This window comes from Rattus norvegicus, chromosome 11, assembly GCF_021556685.1.
Source record: "Rattus norvegicus strain SHRSP/BbbUtx chromosome 11, alternate assembly SHRSP_T2T, whole genome shotgun sequence".
In the NCBI taxonomy this organism is placed as follows: Eukaryota; Metazoa; Chordata; class Mammalia; order Rodentia; family Muridae; genus Rattus; species Rattus norvegicus.
In genome coordinates, this window is record NC_141544.1 from 58,249,023 (window position 1) to 58,270,806 (window position 21,784).

Below are 21,784 nucleotides of genomic sequence, written 5' to 3' on the forward strand. Positions count from 1 at the left end.
AAAGACAATTTATAATCACAAAAAGTTAAAGCTTAGAAGGAATCGTAGAGGACATTGAGTTCAAACCCTTCTATTTTGAACATGTTAACTGAGACCAAACAGCACCAAATAATCATTCCTGGTCACACTGTTTATTCGTTGTATAAACCCATTCTAAGTCACACATAAATACCTAGCTTACCTTTTTGGTAATGCTTTAGGAGGACACCCATGGGCAGCTTTTGTGGTTTTGTGGTCTAGACAGATGACTTTATTTCTTAGGCTTCTTGTCCACTAAGGGAAAAAAATTGATAATAAATACAATAATGTGACTAAAGGCACTTGTATTTTTACTTAGCTATCCAAGACAATCAGCCCAATTCCCTTTTCTTTATTAATCTCTATCTATGTGTAGTGTTTTGTCTACATACATGTCTGTGAGTCATATGAGTGCCTATCCACATTAGGGGGAGGGGCATGTTTTCAAACACTGCTTAAACAAGGAAGAGATTCTGAAACATGCTATAACATGAACAAGTCTTGGCATTATTCTAAGTGAAATAAAGCAGCAATAACAAAAGACAAATTCTGAGGCTGGAGAGATGGCTCAGCAGTTAAGACTGCCGGCTACTCTTCCAGAGGTCCTGAGTTCAACTCCCTGCAATGACATGGTGGCTCACAACCATCCGTAATGGGATCTATGCCCTCTTCTGGTGTGTCTGAAGACAGCTACAGTATACTCATATATAATAAATAGATAAATCTTTGAAAAACAAACAAACAAACAAAAGCCCCAATTATCATGTATACCAGATCAGGCCTGTGATTCTAGACTCAAGAAACTGATTCAGGGGGCTGGAGAGATGGCTCAGTGGTTAAGAGCACTGACTGCTCTTCCAGAGGTTCTGAGTTCAAATCCCAGCAACCACATGGTGGCTCACAACTATCTGTAATGAGATCTGATGCCCTCTTCTGGTGTGTCTGAAGACAGTGACAGTGTACTCACATACATAAAGTAAATAAATAAATCTTTTTAAAAAAGACAAACATGGAACAGTTCCATTTGAATTCTGGAGTGACCAATCTTATATAGACAATGGAGTGAGGCTAGGGTAAGGAGATAATAGGAAAGTATTATTTAATAGGTACAATATTTCACTTTTTAGGATAGGTTGTCTTGATAGCCACATAACAATAAAACATATGAAATGTCACTAAACTATTAAATTATTAAGGGGGTCATAAAAATGATGGGTCCCATGACTTTGGGATTGTCCTGCTTATCTAGGACTTTAAGATTTTGATCTCGGTAGCCAATTCTGGTGACTCAGTCCACAGCTGTGGTTCCAATAGGAACCAGAAAATGTTTTACAACTTCTACCCAAATACAAAACAGAGAAGCTGTTTTTGGAATGACCTAGCAAAGCAAGATTGTTAATTCCTCAGGAACACATGAACGATGCATCGTGTACATCTGGTCTATATAGGTGGTATATTTGGTTCCCTTTCTCTCTCCAAAGGTAATGCTCGAATGTCATCTCTGAGATGACAAAGAAAAGACTGACACAGAGAACTAAGCAATTAAAGAAGAATATGGCATCAAATTGCCAATCTGAAAAATAAAAGAATCTGATGCTAATTTTAAAACAAAGGTTTCTCTGAAGAGCCTAAGGATATCTTCACCGAAGCTCTAACCTTTGTCTCAACAACTTAGACAATGAAAGCTTCATACCTTAATACCAGAACACTGTTTTCAGGACACGGTCTGGGACTTCAAGTACAAAATTCCCCATTAGAGCTTTGTAGGATCTTTTTTGAGCCTGCCCAGATGGTTCAGATCTGATGCTCAAGTCTGGTGAATCAAAGCAATGTGTATGGCCAAGTCACTACACACCTGCACATGTGCAAACCCTGGTCATCTATGATCCATTTTGCTGGCTGATGTATGGATAAGTTTGTATGTTGTGCTTGAATCTGAAGAACCATTTGGGAGCTAGGGAATGCATGTGAAGCCTGTGTGGGCACCTCCTAAGCAGCTCATTGTTGTGGTTTGCCCTGGAATTATCTGTATTTTGATGCTAATTCCACTGCCCCAAGAGCAGCTGCCTAGTCACATACTCGACTCAGGTGACTTCACCAGAACCTTCTCCCCATTGAATCTGTAAAATACAGGTGAGAAGCAGGTACAGGATAGAAGGAGGCCTGTCATTGGAGGAGAAGGAAGGATGGGTGGGAGAGAAGTTTGAAGGAAGAGGAGGAGACTGGAACAGAAAGGAGGAAGAGACAGGAGGGAGAGAGAGAGAGAAGACATGGCAGGACAATATGGCGGGTGATGTTAAGATTCCATGCTGTACCTTTACAGGTTGTTAAGAATGTTTTTAAGGGATGGATGGTACTTGGCTTTGTATGTTTAGGTGGGCAATTATATCTTACCAATTGGGTTATTGTGTTGTGTGTTCTTTTATGTGACAGTTTGAGTATAGGAAAGTGTGCAGCAGCAGGACCTGGGCCGCCGCGGAGTTAGGATGTTTCCACAGAGATATCTAGCAGATATCTTGGGGCACAACAGTGCCGGACCTAGTGGGGATAAAAGACAATCTTACTTGTTTTTATTTTTTATATTTTTACAACAACAGCCTATCTTCAGGACTTCTGGTCCTCAGCTGAAACCATGGAGGATTATGAAGAAAGACACGAAGAGGCCTCAGCTAGTCTGATGGCAAAAATGACTCCTGAGGGGCAGCAGTCAGGTGATGGGGCCTCTAGAAGCTATAAAGTTACCAATACCCTGTAGACCACCCTTGCTATCTCCTGCCCTACATGGGTCTTTTCAAGCTGGTCCACCCTCAAAATCATGGCTGATGTCTAAGACCAAGTTGTGACTGGGATGGACCAGCCATGGGCCACTTTCTTTTAAAATCATATGCTTAGCTTATGAGACTAACTGAAAAGCAGTTATGTATGAGAGTAAGCATTTGATACCAGGTTTTTCGCTGCAGAAACTGTGGGAGCAGACTGTCAGCATTCTTTTTTCTAATCATGGGGCAGGGAATAGAGTTTAAAATGAAACACTATCAAACTATTAACCAAAATGTGACTAAGGGCTAAAGAGACAGAGCAGTGATTAAATGCATTTGCTACCACGCCTTTAGTCCTAAATTCAATCTCCTACATAGTAGGAGAGAACTGACTCCACAAGTTTTCGTCTGACATCTCTACAGGTCTGCTGTAGCACATGCACCCACACTTACAAAAATACACGGGGTACATGCAGCCATAAACACACACACACACACACACACACACACACACACACACACACACACACACACACACACAATAAAACCTGTCTATTCAAGATCCATGAGACACTGTGAAAAGATAAAATCTACAAATAATTGGCATAACAGAATTTCATACTAACAGCATAGAAATACTTTTTTGTAAACTCATAGCAGAAATATAGTTAGACATAGGGGGAAATGGCTATCTAGATAGAAACAACATTTAGAACAAACACAAACAAGAATATAGATGTCATAGTATAGTCACAATATTTTATATACAGAATAAAAAATATTGAAATTGCAAGAGAAAAAATACCTCAGAGAAAAAGGTACTCAGACAATAATACCAAAACTGATAATGGAATATCATAAAATTAAACGGCTGTGAAGCCAAGGAAATTATTATGGGTTTGGTTTTTTTTTTTTTTGAGAGTTTCATATGTGTCTTAATCACATGCTTCCCTACTCACTCAACTTTATCTCTGCTTTTTAAAATCTTCAATACCAGTTTCTGCTGCCTAAATATTCGTGAATGTGTGATCTTCCAGTGAAGTGTGGCCAACTTCCTAAGAGCTATGCTCTTAGAGAAACTCACTCTCCCTCTTCTAGCAACTAACAACTGCCCATAGCTTCACAGCCGGGTTAGGATTGTGTGCATGCTGGAATGTGATCTGGTTTGGGCCTGCACAGGTTTTAGGCATGTTGTTATAACCACTGTGAATTCATATGTGCAGATTCCCTGCTCTGTTTAAAAGATAATGTCTCCTTGTAGTCATTTTACCACTGCTAGTTTTCTTCCATAATGATCCCTAAGCCTTGAGGGACTACCATACACACATTTCCTTCGAGCTAAGCAATCATTACAGGCATTGCCATTGCTCTCGGCTACTCTCTAGTACTTGATGGTGATACCCGTTACTGACCTGGAAGCTTCATCCCTTACTGGCCAGCTTTCTTAGAGCTGGATGGTGCTATGAACACTATCAGAAGAAACAGGCATCTTCATTCTTTTTTTTTAATTTTTTATTAGATATATTTCTTTACTTATATTTCAAATGTTATTCCCCTTCCCGGTTTCCTGTCCATAAGCCCCCATTCCCTCCTCTCCCCCTCCCCACATGGGTATTCCCCCTATACATCACCCTTACTTACCTCTCCCATATTTCCCTGCACTGGGGGTTGAATCTTGGCAGGACCAAGGGCTTTCCCTTCCACTGGTGCCCCAACAAAGCTATTCTCTGCTACATATGCAGTTGGAGCCCTGGGTCAGTCCATGTATAGTCTTTCAGTAGTGGTTTAGTCCCTGGAACCTCTGGTTGGTTGGCATTGTTCTTTTCATGGGGTTGCAAGCTCCTTCAACTCTTTCAATACTTCTAATTCCCCCCAAGGGGGTCCTGTTCTCAGTTCAGTGGTTTGCTGCCAGCATTAACCACTGTATTGGACATGCTCTGGATGTGTCTCTCAGGAGAGATCTACATCCGGTCCCTTTCAGCATGAATTTTTTAGCTTCATCAATCTTATCTAGTTTTGGTGGCTGTATATATATATGGTCCACATGTGAGGCAGGCTCTGAAGGGCAATTCCTTGAGATGCAGCTCTAAACTTTGCTTCCATATCCCCTCTTATGAATATTTTTCCCCTTTTAAGAAGGAGTGGGAACATCCACATTTTGGTCATCCTTCTTCTTGAGCTTCTTGCGGTCTATGGATTGCATCTTCGGTAATTAGAGCTTTTTGGCTAATATCCACTTATCAATGAGTACATACCAAGTATGTTTTTCTGTGATTGAGTTACCTTACTCAGGATGATATTTTGCAGTTCATTCCATTTGCCTATGAATTTCATGAAGTCATTGTTTTTGATAGCTGAGTAGTACGCCATTGTGTAGATGTACCACATTTTTTAATTCATTCCTCTGTTGAAGGGCATCTGGGTTCTTTCCAGCTTCTGGCTACTATAAATAAGGCTGCCATGAACATAGTGGAGAATGTGTCTTTGTTCTATGTTGGAGCATCTTTTGGGTATATGCCCAAGAGAGGTATAGTTGGGTCCTAAGGTAGTGGAATGTCCAATTTCTGGGGGAACCTCGAGACTGATTTCCTGAGTGGTTTTACCAGTCTGCAATCCCACCAACAATGGAGGAGTGTTCCTTTCTCCACATCCTTGCCAGCAACTGCTGTCACCTGAGTTTTTGGTCTTAGCCATTCTGACTGGTGTGAGGTGGGATCTCAGGGTTGTTTTGATTTGTATTTCCCTGATGACTAAGTATGTTGGAACATTTCTTTAGATACTTGTCAGCCATTTGATATTTCTCAGCTCAGAATTCTTTGTTTAGCTCTGTATTCCATTTTTAAAAGGGTTATTTGGCTCTCTGGAGTCTAACTTCTTGAGTTCTTTGTATATTTTGGATATTAGCCCTGTATTGGATGTAGGATTGGTAAAGATCTTTTCCCAATCTGTTGGTTGCCGTTTTGTCCTAATAACAGTGTCTTTTGTCTTAGAGAAGCTTTGTAGTTTTATAAGGTCCCATTTGTTGATTCTTGATCGTAGAGCATGAGCCATTGGTGTTTTGTTCAGGAAATTTTCCCCAATGCCTATGTGTTCGAGACTCTTCCCCACTTCTTCTATTAGTTTGACTATACCTGGTTTGATGTGGAGGTCCTAGATCCACTTGGACTTAAGCTTTGTACAGAGTGATAAGAATGGATCGATTTGCATTCTTTTATATGCCGATCTCCAGTTGAACCAGCACCATTTGTTGAAAATGCTAACTTTCTTCCATTGGATAGTTTTAGCACCTTTGTGAAAGATCAAGTGACCACAGGCGTGTGGGTTCATTTCTGGGTCTTTAATTCTGTTCCACTGATCTATCTGCCTGTCTCTGAACCAATATCATACAGTTTTTATGACTATTACTCTTTAATACTGCTTGAGGTCAGGGATGGTGATTCCCCAAGAAGTTCTTTTATTGTTGAGTATAGTTTTCGCTATCCTGTTTTGTTTTGTTTTTTTGTTATTCCAAATGAATTTGCAAATTGCTCCTTCTATCTCTATAAAGAATTGAGTAGGAATTTTGATGGGGATTGCATTGAATCTGTAGCCTGCTTTTGGCAAAATGGCCATCTTTACTATAATAATCCTGCCAATCCATGAGCATGGAAGATCTTTCCATCCTCTGAGATCTTCCTCAATTGCTTTCTTCAGAAACTTGGAGTTCTTGTCATACAGATCTTTCACTTGCTTGGTTAAAGTCACACCGCGATATTTTATATTATTTGTGACTATTGTGAAGGGTGTAATTCCCTTAATTTCTTTCTCAGCCTGCTTATCTTTTGAGGAGAGGAAGGCTACTGATTTGTTTGACTTAATTTTATACCCAGCTACTTTGCTGAAGTTGTTTATCAGATTAAGTAGTTCTGTGGTGGAACTTATGGGGTCACTTAAGTACACTATCATATCATCTGCAAATAGTGATATTTTGATTATTTCCCTTCCGATTTGTATCCCTTTGACCTCCTTTCACTGTCTGATTGCTCTGGCTAGAACTTCGAGTACTATATTGAATAATTAGGAAGACTTGACAGCCTTGTCCTGTCCCTAACTTTAGTGGGATTGCTTCAAGTTTCTCTCTATTTAGTTTGATGTTAGCTACTGGTTTACTGTATATTGCTTTTGCTATGTTTAGATATGGGTCTTGAATTCCTGATCTTTCCAGGACTTTTATCATGAAGGGGTGTTGAATTTTGTCAAATGCTTTCTCAGCATCTAATGAAATGATCATGTGGTTCTTATCTTTGAATCTGTTTATATAGTGGATTACATTGATGGATTTTCATATATTAAACCATTCCTGCATCCCAGGGATGAATTCTATGTGATCATGATGGATGATCGTTTTGATGTGTTCTTGGATTCGATTTGCAAGAATTTTATTGACTATTTTTGTGTCAATATTCATAAGGAAAATTGGTCCGAGTTCTCTTTCTTTGTTGGGTCTTTGTTTGGTTTAGGTATAAGAGTAATTGTGGCTTCATAGAAGGAATTTGGTAGTGTTCTGTCTGTTTCAATTTTGTGGAATAGTTTGGACAGTATTGATACGAGGTCTTCTATGAAGATCTGATAGAATTCTGCACTAAACCCGTCTGGACCTGGGCTCTTTTTGGTTGGGAGACCTTTAATGACTGCTTCTATTTCCTTAGGAGTTATGGGGTTGTTTAGATAGTTTATCTGTTCCTGATTTAACTTCGGTACCTTGTATCTGTCTAGAAAATTGTCCATTTCCTGCAGATTTTCAAGTTTTGTTGAATATAGGCTTTTGTAGTAGGATCTGATGGGGTTTTTTTATTTCTTCAGATTCTGTTGTTATGTCTCCCTTTTCATTTCTGATTTTGTTAATTTGGAAAAACTCTCTGTGACCTTTTAGTCTGGCTAAGGGTTTATCTATCTTGTTGATTTTGTCAAAGAACCAGCCCCTGGCTTCTATTCTTCTTGGGTTTATTTATTTATTTTTGTTCTAGAGCTTTTAGGTGTGCTTTCAAGCTGCTGACATATGCTCTCTCCTGTTTCTTTCTGCAGGCACTCAGAGCTTTGAGTTTTCCTCGTAGTACCGCTTTCATTGTGTCCCATAAGTTTAGGAATGTGGTATCTTCATTTTCATTAAATTCTAAGAAGTCTTTAATTTCTTTCTTTATTTCTTCCTTGACCAAGTTGTCATTGAGTAGAGCATTGTTCAACTTCCATGTATATGTGGGCTTTCTGTCATTATTGTTGTTATTGAAGACTAGTCTTAGTGCGTGGTAATCTGATAGGATGCGTGGGATTATTTCTATCTTCCTGTATCTGTTGAGGCCTGTTTTGTGACCAATTATATGGTCAATTTTGGAAGAGGTTCCATTATATCCTTTTGATTTAGGATGGAATGTTCTATAAATATCTGTTAAATTCATTTGGTTCATAACTTCTGTTAGTTTCTCTATGTCTCTGTTTAATTTCTGTTTCCATGATCTGTCCATTGATGAGAGTGGGGTGTTGAAATCTCCTACTATTATCGTGTGAGGTGCAATGTGTGTTTTGAGCTTTAGTAAGGTTTCTTTTATGAATGTAGGTGCCCTTGCATTTGGAGCATAGATACTCAGGACTGAGAGTTCATCTTGGTGGATTTTTCCTTTGATGAATATGAAGTGTCCTTACTTATCTTTTTTTTTTAAATATATATGAGTACACTGTAGCTGTCTTCAGATACACCAGAAGAGGGCATCAGATCTTATTACAGATGGTTGTGAGCCACCATGTGGTTGCTGGGATTTGAACTCAGGACCTCTGGGAGAGCAGTCAGTGCTCTTAACCACTGAGCCATCTCTCCAGCCCCCTTCCTTATCTTTTTTAATGACTTTTGTTTGAGAGTCAATTTTATTTGATGTTATAGTGGCAACACCAGATTGTTTCTTCAGGCCATTTGCTTGGAAAGTTGTTTTCCTGCCATTTACTCTGAGGTAATGTCTGTCTTCATCTCTCAGATGTGTTTCCTGCATGTAGCAAAATGCTGGTTCGTCTTTATTTATCCAGTCTGTTAGTCTATGTCTTTTTATTGGGGAATTGAATCCGTTGATGTTGAGAGAAATTAAGGAATAATGATTGTCGCTTCCTGTTATTTTCATTGTTAGAGGTGGAATTATGTTTGCCTCTCGTTTGGTTTCATTGCAAGGAAATTATATCCTTGCTTTCTGTATGGTGTAGTTTCTCTGTGTTGTTTTCCATCTATTATCCTTTGTAGGGCTGGATTTGTAGAAAGATATTGTGTAAATTTGGTTTTGTCATGGAATATCTTGGTTTCTCCATCTATGGGAATTAAGAATTTTGCTAGATACAGTAACTTGGGCTGGCATTTGTGTTCTCTTAGGGTCTGTAAGACATCTGTCCAGGATCTTCTGGCTTTCATAGTCTCTGGTGAGAAGTCTGGTGTGGTTTTTTATAGGTCTGCCTTTATATGTCACTTGACCTTTTTCCCTTACTGCTTTTAATATTCTTTCTTTGTTTTGTGCATTTGGTGTTTTAAGTATTATGTGACAGGAGGAGTTTCTCTTTTGGTCCAATCTATTGGGAGTTCTGTATGCTTCTTGTATGTTTATGAGCATCTCTTTGTTTAGGTTAGGGAAGTTTTCTTGTATAATTTTGTTGAAGATATTTAATGGCCCTTTAAGTTGGAAGTCTTCACTTTTTTCTAGACCTATTATCCTTAGGTTTGATCTTCTTATTGTGTCCTGAATTTCCTGTATATTTTGGGCTAGGAGCTTTTTGCGTTTTACATTATCCTTGACAGCTGCGTAGATGTTTTCTATGGTATCTTCTGCCCCTGAGATTCTCTCTTCTATCTCTTGTATTCTGTTGGTGATGCTTGTATCTACAGCTCCTTGTCTCTTCCCTAGGTTTCCTATATCCAGGGTTGTCTCCCTATGTGCTTTGTTTGTTGTTTCTATTTCATTTTCAATTTGTTCCCGTTTGGTTGTGTTTTCCTGTAACTCTTTCAGGGATTTTTGTGTTTCCTCTCTAAGGGCTTCTACTTGTTTACTTGTGTTTTCTTGCATTTTTTAAAGATTTATTTATTTTGTTTATATGTTAGTACACTGTAGTTCTCTTCAGACACTTCAGAAGAGAGCATCCCATTACAGATGGCTGTGAGCTACCATGTGGTTGCTGGGATTTGAATTCAGGACCTTGGGAAGAGCAGTCGGTGCTCTTAAACCACTGAGCCTTCTCTCCAGCACCCCCTTCCTGTATTTCTTAAGAGAGCTCTTTATGTCTTTTTTAAAGTCCTCCATTGTTATCAAAAATGTGATTTTAAATCTAAATCTTGTTTTTCTGGTGTGTTTGGATATCCAGTATTCTCTTTGGTGGGAGAACTGGGCTCTGATGATGCCAAGTAGTCCTGATTTCTGTTGCTTAGGTTCCTGCACTTGCCTCTAACCATTGGGTTGTCTCTGGAGTTTGCTTGTCTTGCTGTTTCTGGGAGTGACTTGAGCCTGCTGTAGGCCTCTGTGTCAGCACTCCTGTAGAACTGTTTTCCTGTTTCCTTTCAGCCTTTCCTGAGAACGGGTGCTCTAATTTCAGGTGTGTCGGCGCTCCTGGGTACTGTCTTCCAGCTCTAGGCATGGGCAGGAATCAAAGGGTCCTGTCCCTGATTTCTCATAGGTCCTTGCACCCAGCGGGCACAGTTGGCACTAGGCGATTCCCTCTTGGGTCTGGCCTGCGGGCAGAGGGTATTCTCCTCTGACTTCTGAGGTGTGTCCACATTTCTGAGGGTCCAGCTCCCCCCACGGGATTTGGGTGCAGGGAGCTGTTTGGCCGTTCAGTTCGGTCCTGGGCACAGACCAGAACCACAGGTACTGGTGGCTGTCTGTTCCTATATCCCTGTGTCCAGAGGCACTGTGCACTTTCCCCTTGGACCAGGAATGTGGACAGAGGTGTGCAGAGGTGGCAGTCTGTCCTGTGGTCTCACGATTTCTGCACTCCTTGGTGGTCAGTTTTCTTCCCCACAGGATTTGGGTGCTGGGAACTCAGGTGTCTTCATTCAGCAGCCTCCATATGACAGGTTTCCTACACTATCCTACTGTGTGAACTCTCCCATAGAACTTAAATCTTGGAGGAGTGCCTCCACCTGCCCAAGGAATGTCAAAGATGATGTGTTTCCTGTCCCCTCTTCATCAATGCAGTTTAGCATGTTCAGAGGCATCATGCAAACAGTCCCCATTCAGACATGATGCTTTGTGTATCTGAGCGCATCTGGTAACAGTGATAAGAACTAGTCTGTACGTTTTCACTGTTTCTCTGTTCCTGCTTTGACCTTTGAGCCATCTGGAATAAAAGCTGCACAAAACGCTGGTAAAGGCACTCCAGATCAGCATCAACCGGAGTCCCTGGTTTTGTTCAATCTTGATTTTTTTTTTCTAACACAGGGTCTCTCTGTGTAACGGCCCTGGCTGTACTGAAACTCGTTTTGTAAGTTAGGTTGTCCTCAAACTCTCAGAGATCTGCTAGCCTCTGCCTCCTGACTTCTGGGATTAAAGACCTGTGCTACCATATCCAGCCTCTGATGAATCCTGAATTGGAATTTAATTCCTCAGCAGTGGACACTGGAAGGTAGCAATAAATCTTACATCACTGTGAACCCTACAAGCTACAGTGATTTGGCCTGTTAAGGCATGACCACTGGTGCAATAGTGGTGTGAACATTTTGGGAGCAACCAAGCACTTTCCAATAAAATTTAAATCCCACTCCACAGGATGAAATCCATACTTGACACCATTATCAGGCCAAGAACCTATAACTAGAGAGGTCCTCAGAGAGAACCATGTGAATAGCATTAAACCAACTCCTAATGGCTTATCATGGTACCCATCTGACAAGCTTCTATTTACAGTTGGTGGTGATTACACAGAGACCCACAACTGACAAGGGACAGAGAATAAGAACTGCAGAATGCCAAGGAGATTTTTATTCAAGTAAATATCTCCAGAATGAGAGATAATCTTTGCTAGCTGTATATGTAAAACAAGATTTAGATCTAAAATATACAAGGAAATCAAAACATTAAACAAGAAATCAAATAACTCAGCTGGACAAATTGGTACGTCTTTAATCCCAGCTGTCAGAGAAGCAGAGGCAGGTAGCTCTCTGTAATTTTGAGGTCTACCTGGTCCACATATCAAGTTCTAGACCAGCAAAGACTACACAATGAGATCCCATCTTTAAAAAAATCAAGTAACTCCATCAATAAATGATAAATGGGTTGAAGTTAAAAAGTTCTCTAATGATGAAATGGCCAATAGTCATATAAAAAAATATTCAAAGTCACTAGCTATCAATCCAAATCAAAACTCATTGAGATTCCATTTTAGCCTAATAAGAGTGGCAGTAATTAGGCAAACAAACAGCAACAACTGCAAGCAGAGATGCAGACACAGGGGACTCTGCTGGTGGGAAGTTAGTCTAGCAGCTATGGCAATGGGCATAGAGCTACGATATGACCCAGTTATACCACACTCCTTGGTATTGACAAAGGACCCAAAGTTAACACATCACAGAAATACCTACATATCAACACTTACTGCAGCACTATTCACAACAACTAAATTATAGAACCAATTTCAGTGGCCAACAACAGAGAAATAGCTAAGGAAAGTGTGGTATGTGTATATATGCATATTTTAATATATATATAAAAATTTGTATGTATGTGTGTGTATATATATAACATTTTGTTTAGACATAAAGTCAGTGAAGTTATATCATTTGCAGCAAAATTGATACAATTGGAGATATTCATAAAGTAATTAAGTAAATCTCAGAAAAACAAAAATAGCTCATTTTTATCCATATGTTTTTACTCCAAGATTTTTATATAGATACACAAAATCATGTATGTGAAAGTTTAACTGTGTATGGGAACAAAGAGGACCAAAGGAAGAATAGAGGACAGAAAGAAACGTATGTGGAAAAATACACTCAACATACAATGTATCCTATATGTTAAAAATGTCCTTATGTAAAAAGCTAAATAAATCAAGGAGCTATATAAGATTACAAGGCACTTTTCTTTGTATGCAACTTTTTTATTTTATTTTTAATTATGTGTCTCTGTGAGGCTACATTCGTTTAGTGCAGGTGCCCATAGAAGACAAAGGCATCATCAGATTCCCTGGAAGTGCAGTTATAGGGCATTGTAACCCACCTGATGTTGGGTACATCATAACCTGAGAAACTGAACTCGGGTCCTATAAGACCAGTAAATACCATTAAATGATGAGCCATACAGATCATCCCTATGCCATTTTAATGGCAGAAATGTATCTTTATATAGTTTTAATAAAGTAGCTAGTAGCTAGTAGTTTTAATAAACTATAATCTAGATAATTATTGAGGCAAGATAATTACTCAAGTTCCAGAGCAGCATGGGCTACATGGTACCCTGAGCTACAATGAGAGACCTTGTTTTGAATTTTAGAAAATGACTGAACAGCAGGCTGCTGTGATGGCTGTGAATAATGGTACTTGCTAGCCTGGTATCCTCAGTTCAATCCCCAGAATCCTCATTAAAGAGGAAGAAAGAACAGACGTCCAAAGTCATCCTCTGACCTCTACATGCACACTAGGCATTTGCATGCTCCATCATAGATGGACACACAGAGGAAAGAATCTTTGTATTATTCAAAATAATGTCGAGCATGCCAATAATCCCTAGAGCTCTTTCTTTCCAAATTGAGCCAAACAAACGGCTCCCACAAAGGAATGGAATGAGAAGTGCTATTCAGCCATGAGCAGAGTGGTAAACTGAGAAGGACACGGGGACTCTAGAGACAGCTCAGTAGGTAAAGAGCCTGCTTTGCAAACACAAGGACCTGAGTTCAATCTCAGAACCCACTTTTTAAAAGAAGAGGGGTATGAGTATATATTTGCAATTCTGGTGCTGGGGATCCCTAACCTACTTGGTAAGTTCCAGACCAGTGAGTGATCCTGTCTTTTATAGGGAAAAAAGATACGGGGGGGTGGGGGTGCCTCTCAGAGGCAAAAAGGAGGGGAGACAAGGTACAGAACACAGGGAGTGGGGACCAGGAAGGGGGAAAACAGAAAAAAGGAGGCATCACCTGAGGAAGAACTAATGAAGCTGTCATCTGGTCACTGCATACAGATGTATCCATACACACATTAACATGGGATCCATATACACACACCAACAAAAGAAAGTACACACACACATGCACACACAGGAAACAGGAAGCTTAAGGGTTTAAAACCAGCCTAGACTAGTTTGTGTGGCTATCTCAAAAAAGAAAGAAGTGCTGAGCCAGATGCAACAGTACATGCAGTCCGACAGTTCAAGGCCAGTCTATGCAACATAGCCAGACCCCATCTCAGCCAGCAAAAATAGCAAAATGATATTATTGGTAACTTTCATTGTCAGGGAGTTATCAGAGCCCTACACTAATTACTAACTGTGCTAATACTAAAGTCTAGATGTATAACCATAAATCTTTTTTAAAAGAATTCTGAGTTATATATATGAATATATATAAAAATATTCATGTACAAGCATCTGTATATGTGTATATACATGTGTATGTATATATCTGCGGGTATTTGGATACATATAAACACATATATATGTAAATATGAGTATTATATACATATATTTAGTTTCATGTATGTCTGTGCACCATGCCTGATGCTTGCAGAGGTAAGAAGAGGGCATCAGATCCCCTGGAACTGGAGTGAGAGCAGTTATAAGCCATCACGTGGGTGCTGGGAACTAAACCCAAGTCCTCTAGAATAAGTAGTGCTTTCGACCATCAGGCCGTCTTTCCAGTTCCCAGAGTACATTTTGAAATGCAGCTATAGTGCCAATTAAGAGATAAGCAATCTTTTAAATGAGGAAAGAACAAATAACTTTATTAAACTTAAAATTTCAGTGACCTTAAAGTTATTTATTTTATAATGAGATTTAAATTTCATAAGTCAACCATGCATATGCTATTTTAACTGAAGACCCAAGATTCTAATCTCCAAGTTTTATTTTAACATGTATTAGAAATAAGCTATTATTAAATCTTTAATTACAGAGAAAATTAAAAAGGATGCATAATAAAATAAAAATTTATATAATAAAACAGTTTAAACAATTCAAATACAACTTAGTTTAAAGGTTGATTTACCCCCTCCAAAGGGAAGTCCCAGCATTCTGAGCCTCTGAGCTTGGGCAGTGGTGACTGAGCAAGAACATCCTCTGACTTTACAGTTAACAACTTCGTTATCTGAAACCAGGACGAGAAAGTAATTAGTGTAACTGAAATAAAAAAAAAGAATCAATTAACAGAGGCACTGTCTATTACTCTACATAAATATTCTAATAGTTTTTAAAGGTTTAAATTAAATGCTTAATTTGTAAGAAATTAAATACAGTTGTAATTATCCTCTGATTATCATAAAATAGGTAAATGAAGAATCATGCTAGCTTCCAAAATACTGTTCTCTAGCCTGATCTCTTCCCCTTCTAATCTTTCTAATGCAAGCTACAGTTATATAAAACATAAAGCTTTTCATAGCTGTGACATACAAAATACAACAATGGCACTCGTCACTTATAAGTAAAATTCCATACATTCAGGGCTGGTTCACGTCACCCACAGATTAAACCTCGGCAACTCAACTTTATAGAGTTGCTAAGCTTTCTTCAGACATGTTGCATTATTTTATACAGATATTTTTATACACTATATATAATCTAGATATGTTTGTATACTATATAAAGAGACTAGATATGTTCATACTAGTTCTTCAACCTAGATTGCTCTTCTCTGCATTGATTTTTATGAAATACTCGAGACCTATCTGAATAATATTTGGCCTTATTTGAAGCCAATCTTTTCTTTGTGTGTTAGTGCCTAGTACATTTATTTTAAATTATTTATACTGCTCAGACCATATCATAGCTATTTATTTGTCTATACAGCTGTCTTCCTCCTAGACTGAGGGTCCTGTCATTCGTTTCCTCTCTCTTGTCCTTTTTTCCTTAGAAGTGGTCGTTCTGTACTGCCCAGCTATCCTACAACTTACCAAGCAGACCAGGCTGGCCTCAAGCTTGTGGCAATCCTCCTGTCTCTGCCTCCCATGTGATGGGATTACAGGCTTCTCTGTCCACTACACCCAGCACTTAATGACTTTTGTGTCTCTGAGACACACACACACACACACACACACACACACACACACACATATATATATACATATATATCAATAACCTAAATTTTAAAATGAATGCATGAAATATAACAAGTTAGGAGTCATTTGTTTAAAACTTAAATTACCTAAAACTTACACATAACTAAGTATTAAATACATACACTAATCATTTAGAAGGGAGCCCCAGCTTAGTAGCAGAGAACCTGCTTAGCATGTAACACAGCCCTGGCCTCAATTGCCAACTAACTCCTCTTTAAAAAGGCACAAATATCAAGTATAACCTTTAGTCTACAAGTGTTTCTGTAGGGAAGCCTGATTCAGAAGAACAAGAAGAATTTGAAGAAAGTATACCTCAACTCTTACATCACTAGCTTCATTAGCTAAGGGACATTTAATCTTCCTGAGTACTGGTAACTTCCTATTTATTGCTTTTCTGTATCAAAATGTATTTATTTATAATTTTTCACTTGAAAAAAATCTTTAAATCATTTAATTTTTGTATACTGTTGGGGATCAAACCCAGGACCTCCTCCATGAGATGCAATTACTCTACCACTAAGCCGTACCTCTACCCCTTTTGTTAATTTATTAATTGGAAGGAAGGTCTTACCAAGTTACCTAAGTAGAAACTAAATTCACTCTGTAGCACAGGCAGGTATTAAATTCTCTATGTTTCTGCCTCAGCTTCCTGAGGAGCAAGGATTACAGGGTGGTTCCACCAGGCCTAGCACTTCATATTTTCAATTAGAAAATAAGAGAAGTAAGACAAGAGCTTCAGCCTGTCCAAATCCATGGACCCTCATGTACACAGGTTATACATGTTGTATTTTTCACAAATAGTCCTATTTTGAACTCAGTATCAACACTGATCACACCACACATAGTCACCTTATATTGTGATACCAACAGCCCTAGAACAGCAAAATCATATTCCTTCCCTTTAAATACGAGCAGGTCTATGACATCATAGAATTCTCAAAGAATTAATAAATATCTTAAAAAGAAAATATAGCATTGCTAATAGACAAGAATATTAAAATGAGAAAAGAAAAAGCTAGAATAAGACTAGAACTATTTGACTGGAGTCTGAATTCTCAACAGTGGACTTATATTAATATTTGTACAGAAAGATGGGGGAGTAAGTTCAGGTGAGTATGTATTTTCTGGTTCTTTCTATTGAGAACACCTGGAGCCAGTGTAACCACTGCAGTGCCAAAGTCTACAGTGCACCTAGACCTGGCTTCCTAGATAGAACTCTTCAATTTGAAAACAGAATGTAAGTCGAGTGTGGCAGCTAGTCTTGATATAGACTGGACTGAAAGACACATGCACTGCACGAGATCAGTGAAGCACACTGAGTGTCTGAGAGTGTTTCCAGAGATGTAAACCATGAGAGCTGACTTTGCCCATAACATAATTAAATGATGGGCTCAAGAATCTCAAGAGACGCCTGGGAAACAGAGATGTAGACGTGAAGCCTCGGTAAGGAAGCTGCTCACTGCAGGCACGCTCACTGAGGGCACGCACACTGTGGGCATGCATGCCTTTGACGCACTCTCTCCTGCCCTGGGCCACTTCTGTCTTCTCTTGGCTTCCTGCTTACCTTGAAGTGAACAGCTTTTCTCCACCATGCCCTTCCTCCATAATGTTTCTGCCTTGTCGTGGCCTAAACCAATGTCTAAAATCTCTGAAACTACAAGGCAAAATAAAATTTCCCTCCTTTAAACTGTTTCTCTAATAAGTATGCACAGCAAAAGGCTAGCTCACACAATTAACATCCTGCAGTGCCAGAAACGTATCTTATAATGCTAAAATCAAAGCACTCAAAAAAAATTGCACTATGTCAAAAGACTACAGGAGGGCTGGGAAAATAGACTATTCAATGTACTACTTTTTTTTTAAAGCACAGAAACTAAACTTCGATCCCAAAAATTCACATAGAACATGTGTGTGTATGTATGTATGTATGTATGTATGTATGTATGTATGTATGTATGTACAGTAGCTCACACTTATAATCCTAGCACTGAAGAGGTGGAAATCCACAAATCCCTGGGGTTCACTGAGCAGCTAACCTTGCCTACTTCTCAAATTCCAAGATAGCAAGAGATCCTGCCAAAATTGGGGGGGAAGGTGGGGAGGGAGAGAAGTGCCCAAAGAATGATAAGAAAGATTGAGGCTGTCCTCCACATGCATACATACACATGCCCTCTGCACATGCACTCACATACAAATGAATACACATATAAACACAGACATGTATACATACAAAGGAACAGAGGACCCAATCTGAAAGATACCCTATTGCCAAAACTGGAAAACTTTGACCAACAAAATCATCAACAGTAGATTATAATAAACACAATGAAATAAGTGTCTGAGGACAATTTTAAATAAATGGAAGAAGAGGGCTAGCTCTCCTTCACAGAAAAATTCCCATTAAGAAATGAAGATGGGGGGTTGGGGATTTAGCTCAGTGGTAGAGCGCTTGCCTAGGAAGCGCAAGGCCCTGGGTTCGGTCCCCAGCTCCGAAAAAAAGAACCAAAAAAAAAAAAAAGAAAAGAAAAAAAAAAAGAAATGAAGATGGGGTCAAACATGATGATGCACACCTAAAATCCTAGCACTCAGGAGGCAAAGGCACACAGATTTCTGTGAGTTTGAGGCCACCCTGATCTACAAAGAGTTCCGGGGGTAGCCAGAAAGAAACTCTGCCTCAAGAAAAAAAAAAAAGAAAGAAAGAAAAAGGACTACTGAAAATACAAATTATACTTAAAAGACAATAAAGGAAATAGAAAATAGCCAAAATAATTCAACCAAGATCCACTAATAGATAGCAAAATAATAGGCAAAAATATAATACTATTGCAGTCTTTTCCATGATGCCTACTAATGATAAGGAGGAAATGAGTAACCATACAGGGGAGTACGCAAGAGATACTGCCTTAACCCCACAATCAGGATGACATCATCAACAGTAAAGACACATAGACATAGATAGACAAAGACAGACAGATACAACACACACACACACACACACACACACACACATTCATCTTGAGGAATATTCTACAAATTATTATCTAGCTTTTGTCCAAAGTGTCATGGCTATAAATGCAACAATACTAAAGAAATGTGACAGACAAGGAAATTAAGAAGTATAACAAATAAACACAATGGAGAATTTTGGAATGGATCTGTATGTTAAAGTATTAGATCAAGGCTAATTCCTTATTTTTTGACAATCATACTATTATTATATAAGATATTAATATCAGAATAAACTGAACAAATAGTACACAGGAATTCTGTCCTATTTCTGTAACTTTTATGAGTCACAAGTTATCTGGATATTAAAAAGTCATACTGAAGAGTATGGAAAAGGGGTGTGGCTTTAGTGGCAGGATACATCTTCAACATTTTCAAAGCTCTGTGCTCGATTCTCAACACTGTGAAAATGGTTGAAAGACAAAGGAGGAAAAGGCAGAAGAACTCAGGGAAGAGAATTTGTCAACACTGTTAACTCATTACTATGGATATATTTCCTAGACTAGACTTAAACTTCAGGTGCTGTGTCAACTAACTTTAATCCTAGCATTCGGGAGGCAGGGGCTATCTCTGTGAATTTGAGGCCAGCCTAATCTACATAGAGAATTCTAAGCCAGTCAGGAATATACAGTGAGACTCTTATCCAAAAAACTAAAATAAAATGATAATAATGATAATGATGATGTAGACAATTAAATAAAAGAGAGAGAGAGAGGTTATTACAAATAACTGCTGGAACTCTCCCCTATTCTCTCTCAAGCTCATCTGCAGCCTGTTTGCTCTTCTCCTTTCTGTCAAGAGCTGAAACTGAACAAGGCACCTGAGAGAAAATGAACAAATGTAAATGGCTCTCCAATACCATGAAAAAAATACATTTATTTTCTTTTACTCATTGAGCCATCTCACTGGCTCGACACTTCTTTTCTTTACAAATCACTACTCTCAGATATCCTGATATAGTAACAGAAAAACTAACTGAATCACTGACTATGACAGTTTCTGATCTGGTAATATAAAAAAAATTATTCGCCCAACTTAATTTAAATCCAAGATTTTGAATGGAGAAAGCACCCTGTGATGGTTTGTGTCTGGTTTGGCCCAGGGAATGGTACTGTTAGGAGTGGCCCTGTTCGAGAAGGTGTGGTCTTGTTGGAGTAGGTGCGTCACTGTGGGTGTGGACTAGAAGACCCTCATCCTAGCTGCCTGGAAGCCACTATTCTGCTAGTAGCCTCCAAGTGAAGATGTAGAACTCTCAGCTCCTCCTGCACCATTCCTGCCTGGATGCTGCCCTTCTCCCACCTTGATGATGATGGACCTCTGAACCTGTAAGCCAGCCCCAATTAGATGTTGTTCTTTATAAGGCTTGCCTTGATTGTGATGTCTGTTCATAGCAGTAAAACTCTAAGACACACCCCAGGTCTGGAAAGATGGCTCAGCTGCTCTTCCAGAAGTCCTGAGTTCAATTCCCAGCAACCACAAGGTGGCTCACAACCATCTGTAATGCCAATGCCCTCTTCTGGTGTGTCTGAAGATAGCTACAGTGTATTCATAGAAATAAAATAAATTTTAAAAAAAGACACAACCCCTGCAAATTTTAAGTCAACCAATGAAAACCAATACCTAAAACAATGTTCTCTGCATGGTCATCTAAGGCACTACTGATTCCCCTCCCAACATCCTCCTCTGCCAAATGCTACAACTACATTAACATATAAAATGTTCTAAATTAAAGCCAAACATGTAGCCAGAAATAGTACTGAGTGCCTTTAATCCCAGCACTTGGGAGGCAGCTGATCTCTGCGGGTTTGACACAACCTGGTCTACATAGTGAGTTCTAGAACAGCCAGAGCTACATAGTAAAACCCTGTCTCAAAAAAAAGTAATAGCTCTTGATCTCTCTTGCTCTCTTACCCTCTTCCCGCTTTGTCCCTTTTCTCCCCATTCCCCTCCCCCCTCTCTCCACATGCTCATGGTTCATGGCTGGTCTCTTCTCCTCTCCTCTCCCTTTCTCTGCCCCTACTACCCTCTCAACTCCCCTCCTCATGCCCTGAATAAACTCCATTCTATACTAAAAATAATGATAATAATAATAATAATACATGAATAAAAGAGTGCGTGAAAGCAAAACAATTATCTAATAATAATTAATACTTATTATGTAAATCAGGCTATTCCTACATTTAAATCACAAAATGCTGGGGGAGTCACTTTTTTTAAAAGAATGACTTTAAAAACATGTTATATAAGTAGAAATTAGTAACTGTTTTTGCTAGTTTAGGCCTATACAGAATAAGTTAATAATTTTTTTTTTTTTTGGTTCTTTTTTTCGGAGCTGGGGACCGAACCCAGGGCCTTGCGCTTCCTAGGTAAGCACTCTACCACTGAGCTAAATCCCCAGCCCCCAAGTTAATAATTTTTTAATGGTACATTCTGATATCCTGTGATCCTAGTACTTGGGAGGGAGAACAGAAGAATCATTCTCAGCTATACAGTGAACTCGAAGCTACCGTATGCGACATGAAACACTGTTTCAAGAAAACGAAGCACAGGGCTGGAGAGAGGGCTCAGTGGCTAAAGCACTGCCTACTCATTCGGAGGACCCGGGTTCAATTCCCAACACCTATATGGCAGCTCACACATGTCTGTAACTCCTATTCCAGAGGACCCAACACCTTCACACAGACATGCATGCAGACAAAATACCAATGCTCATGAAATAAAAAGAAACTAAAAATGAAAA

General features: G+C 39.1%; 1 protein-coding gene and 1 pseudogene across 5 annotated transcripts in view; one reads left to right on the forward strand and one right to left on the reverse strand.

Moving 5' to 3' along the window:
• Window positions 1-21,784, reverse strand: part of Senp7 (SUMO specific peptidase 7) — a 140,352-nt gene that overhangs the window by 111,153 nt on the left and 7,415 nt on the right. For 4 of the 5 annotated variants that reach the window (XM_087575867.1, XM_087575866.1, XM_087575865.1 and 1 more), the window contains exons 3-4: window positions 14,973-15,071; window positions 182-273 (exon numbers count right to left, since the gene is read on the reverse strand). In XM_087575867.1, coding sequence (XP_087431993.1) covers window positions 182-273; window positions 14,973-15,071 — 191 coding nt within the window. 5 annotated transcript variants of the gene reach the window in all.
• Window positions 1,227-2,773, forward strand: Mrpl45-ps1 (mitochondrial ribosomal protein L45, pseudogene 1; annotated as a pseudogene).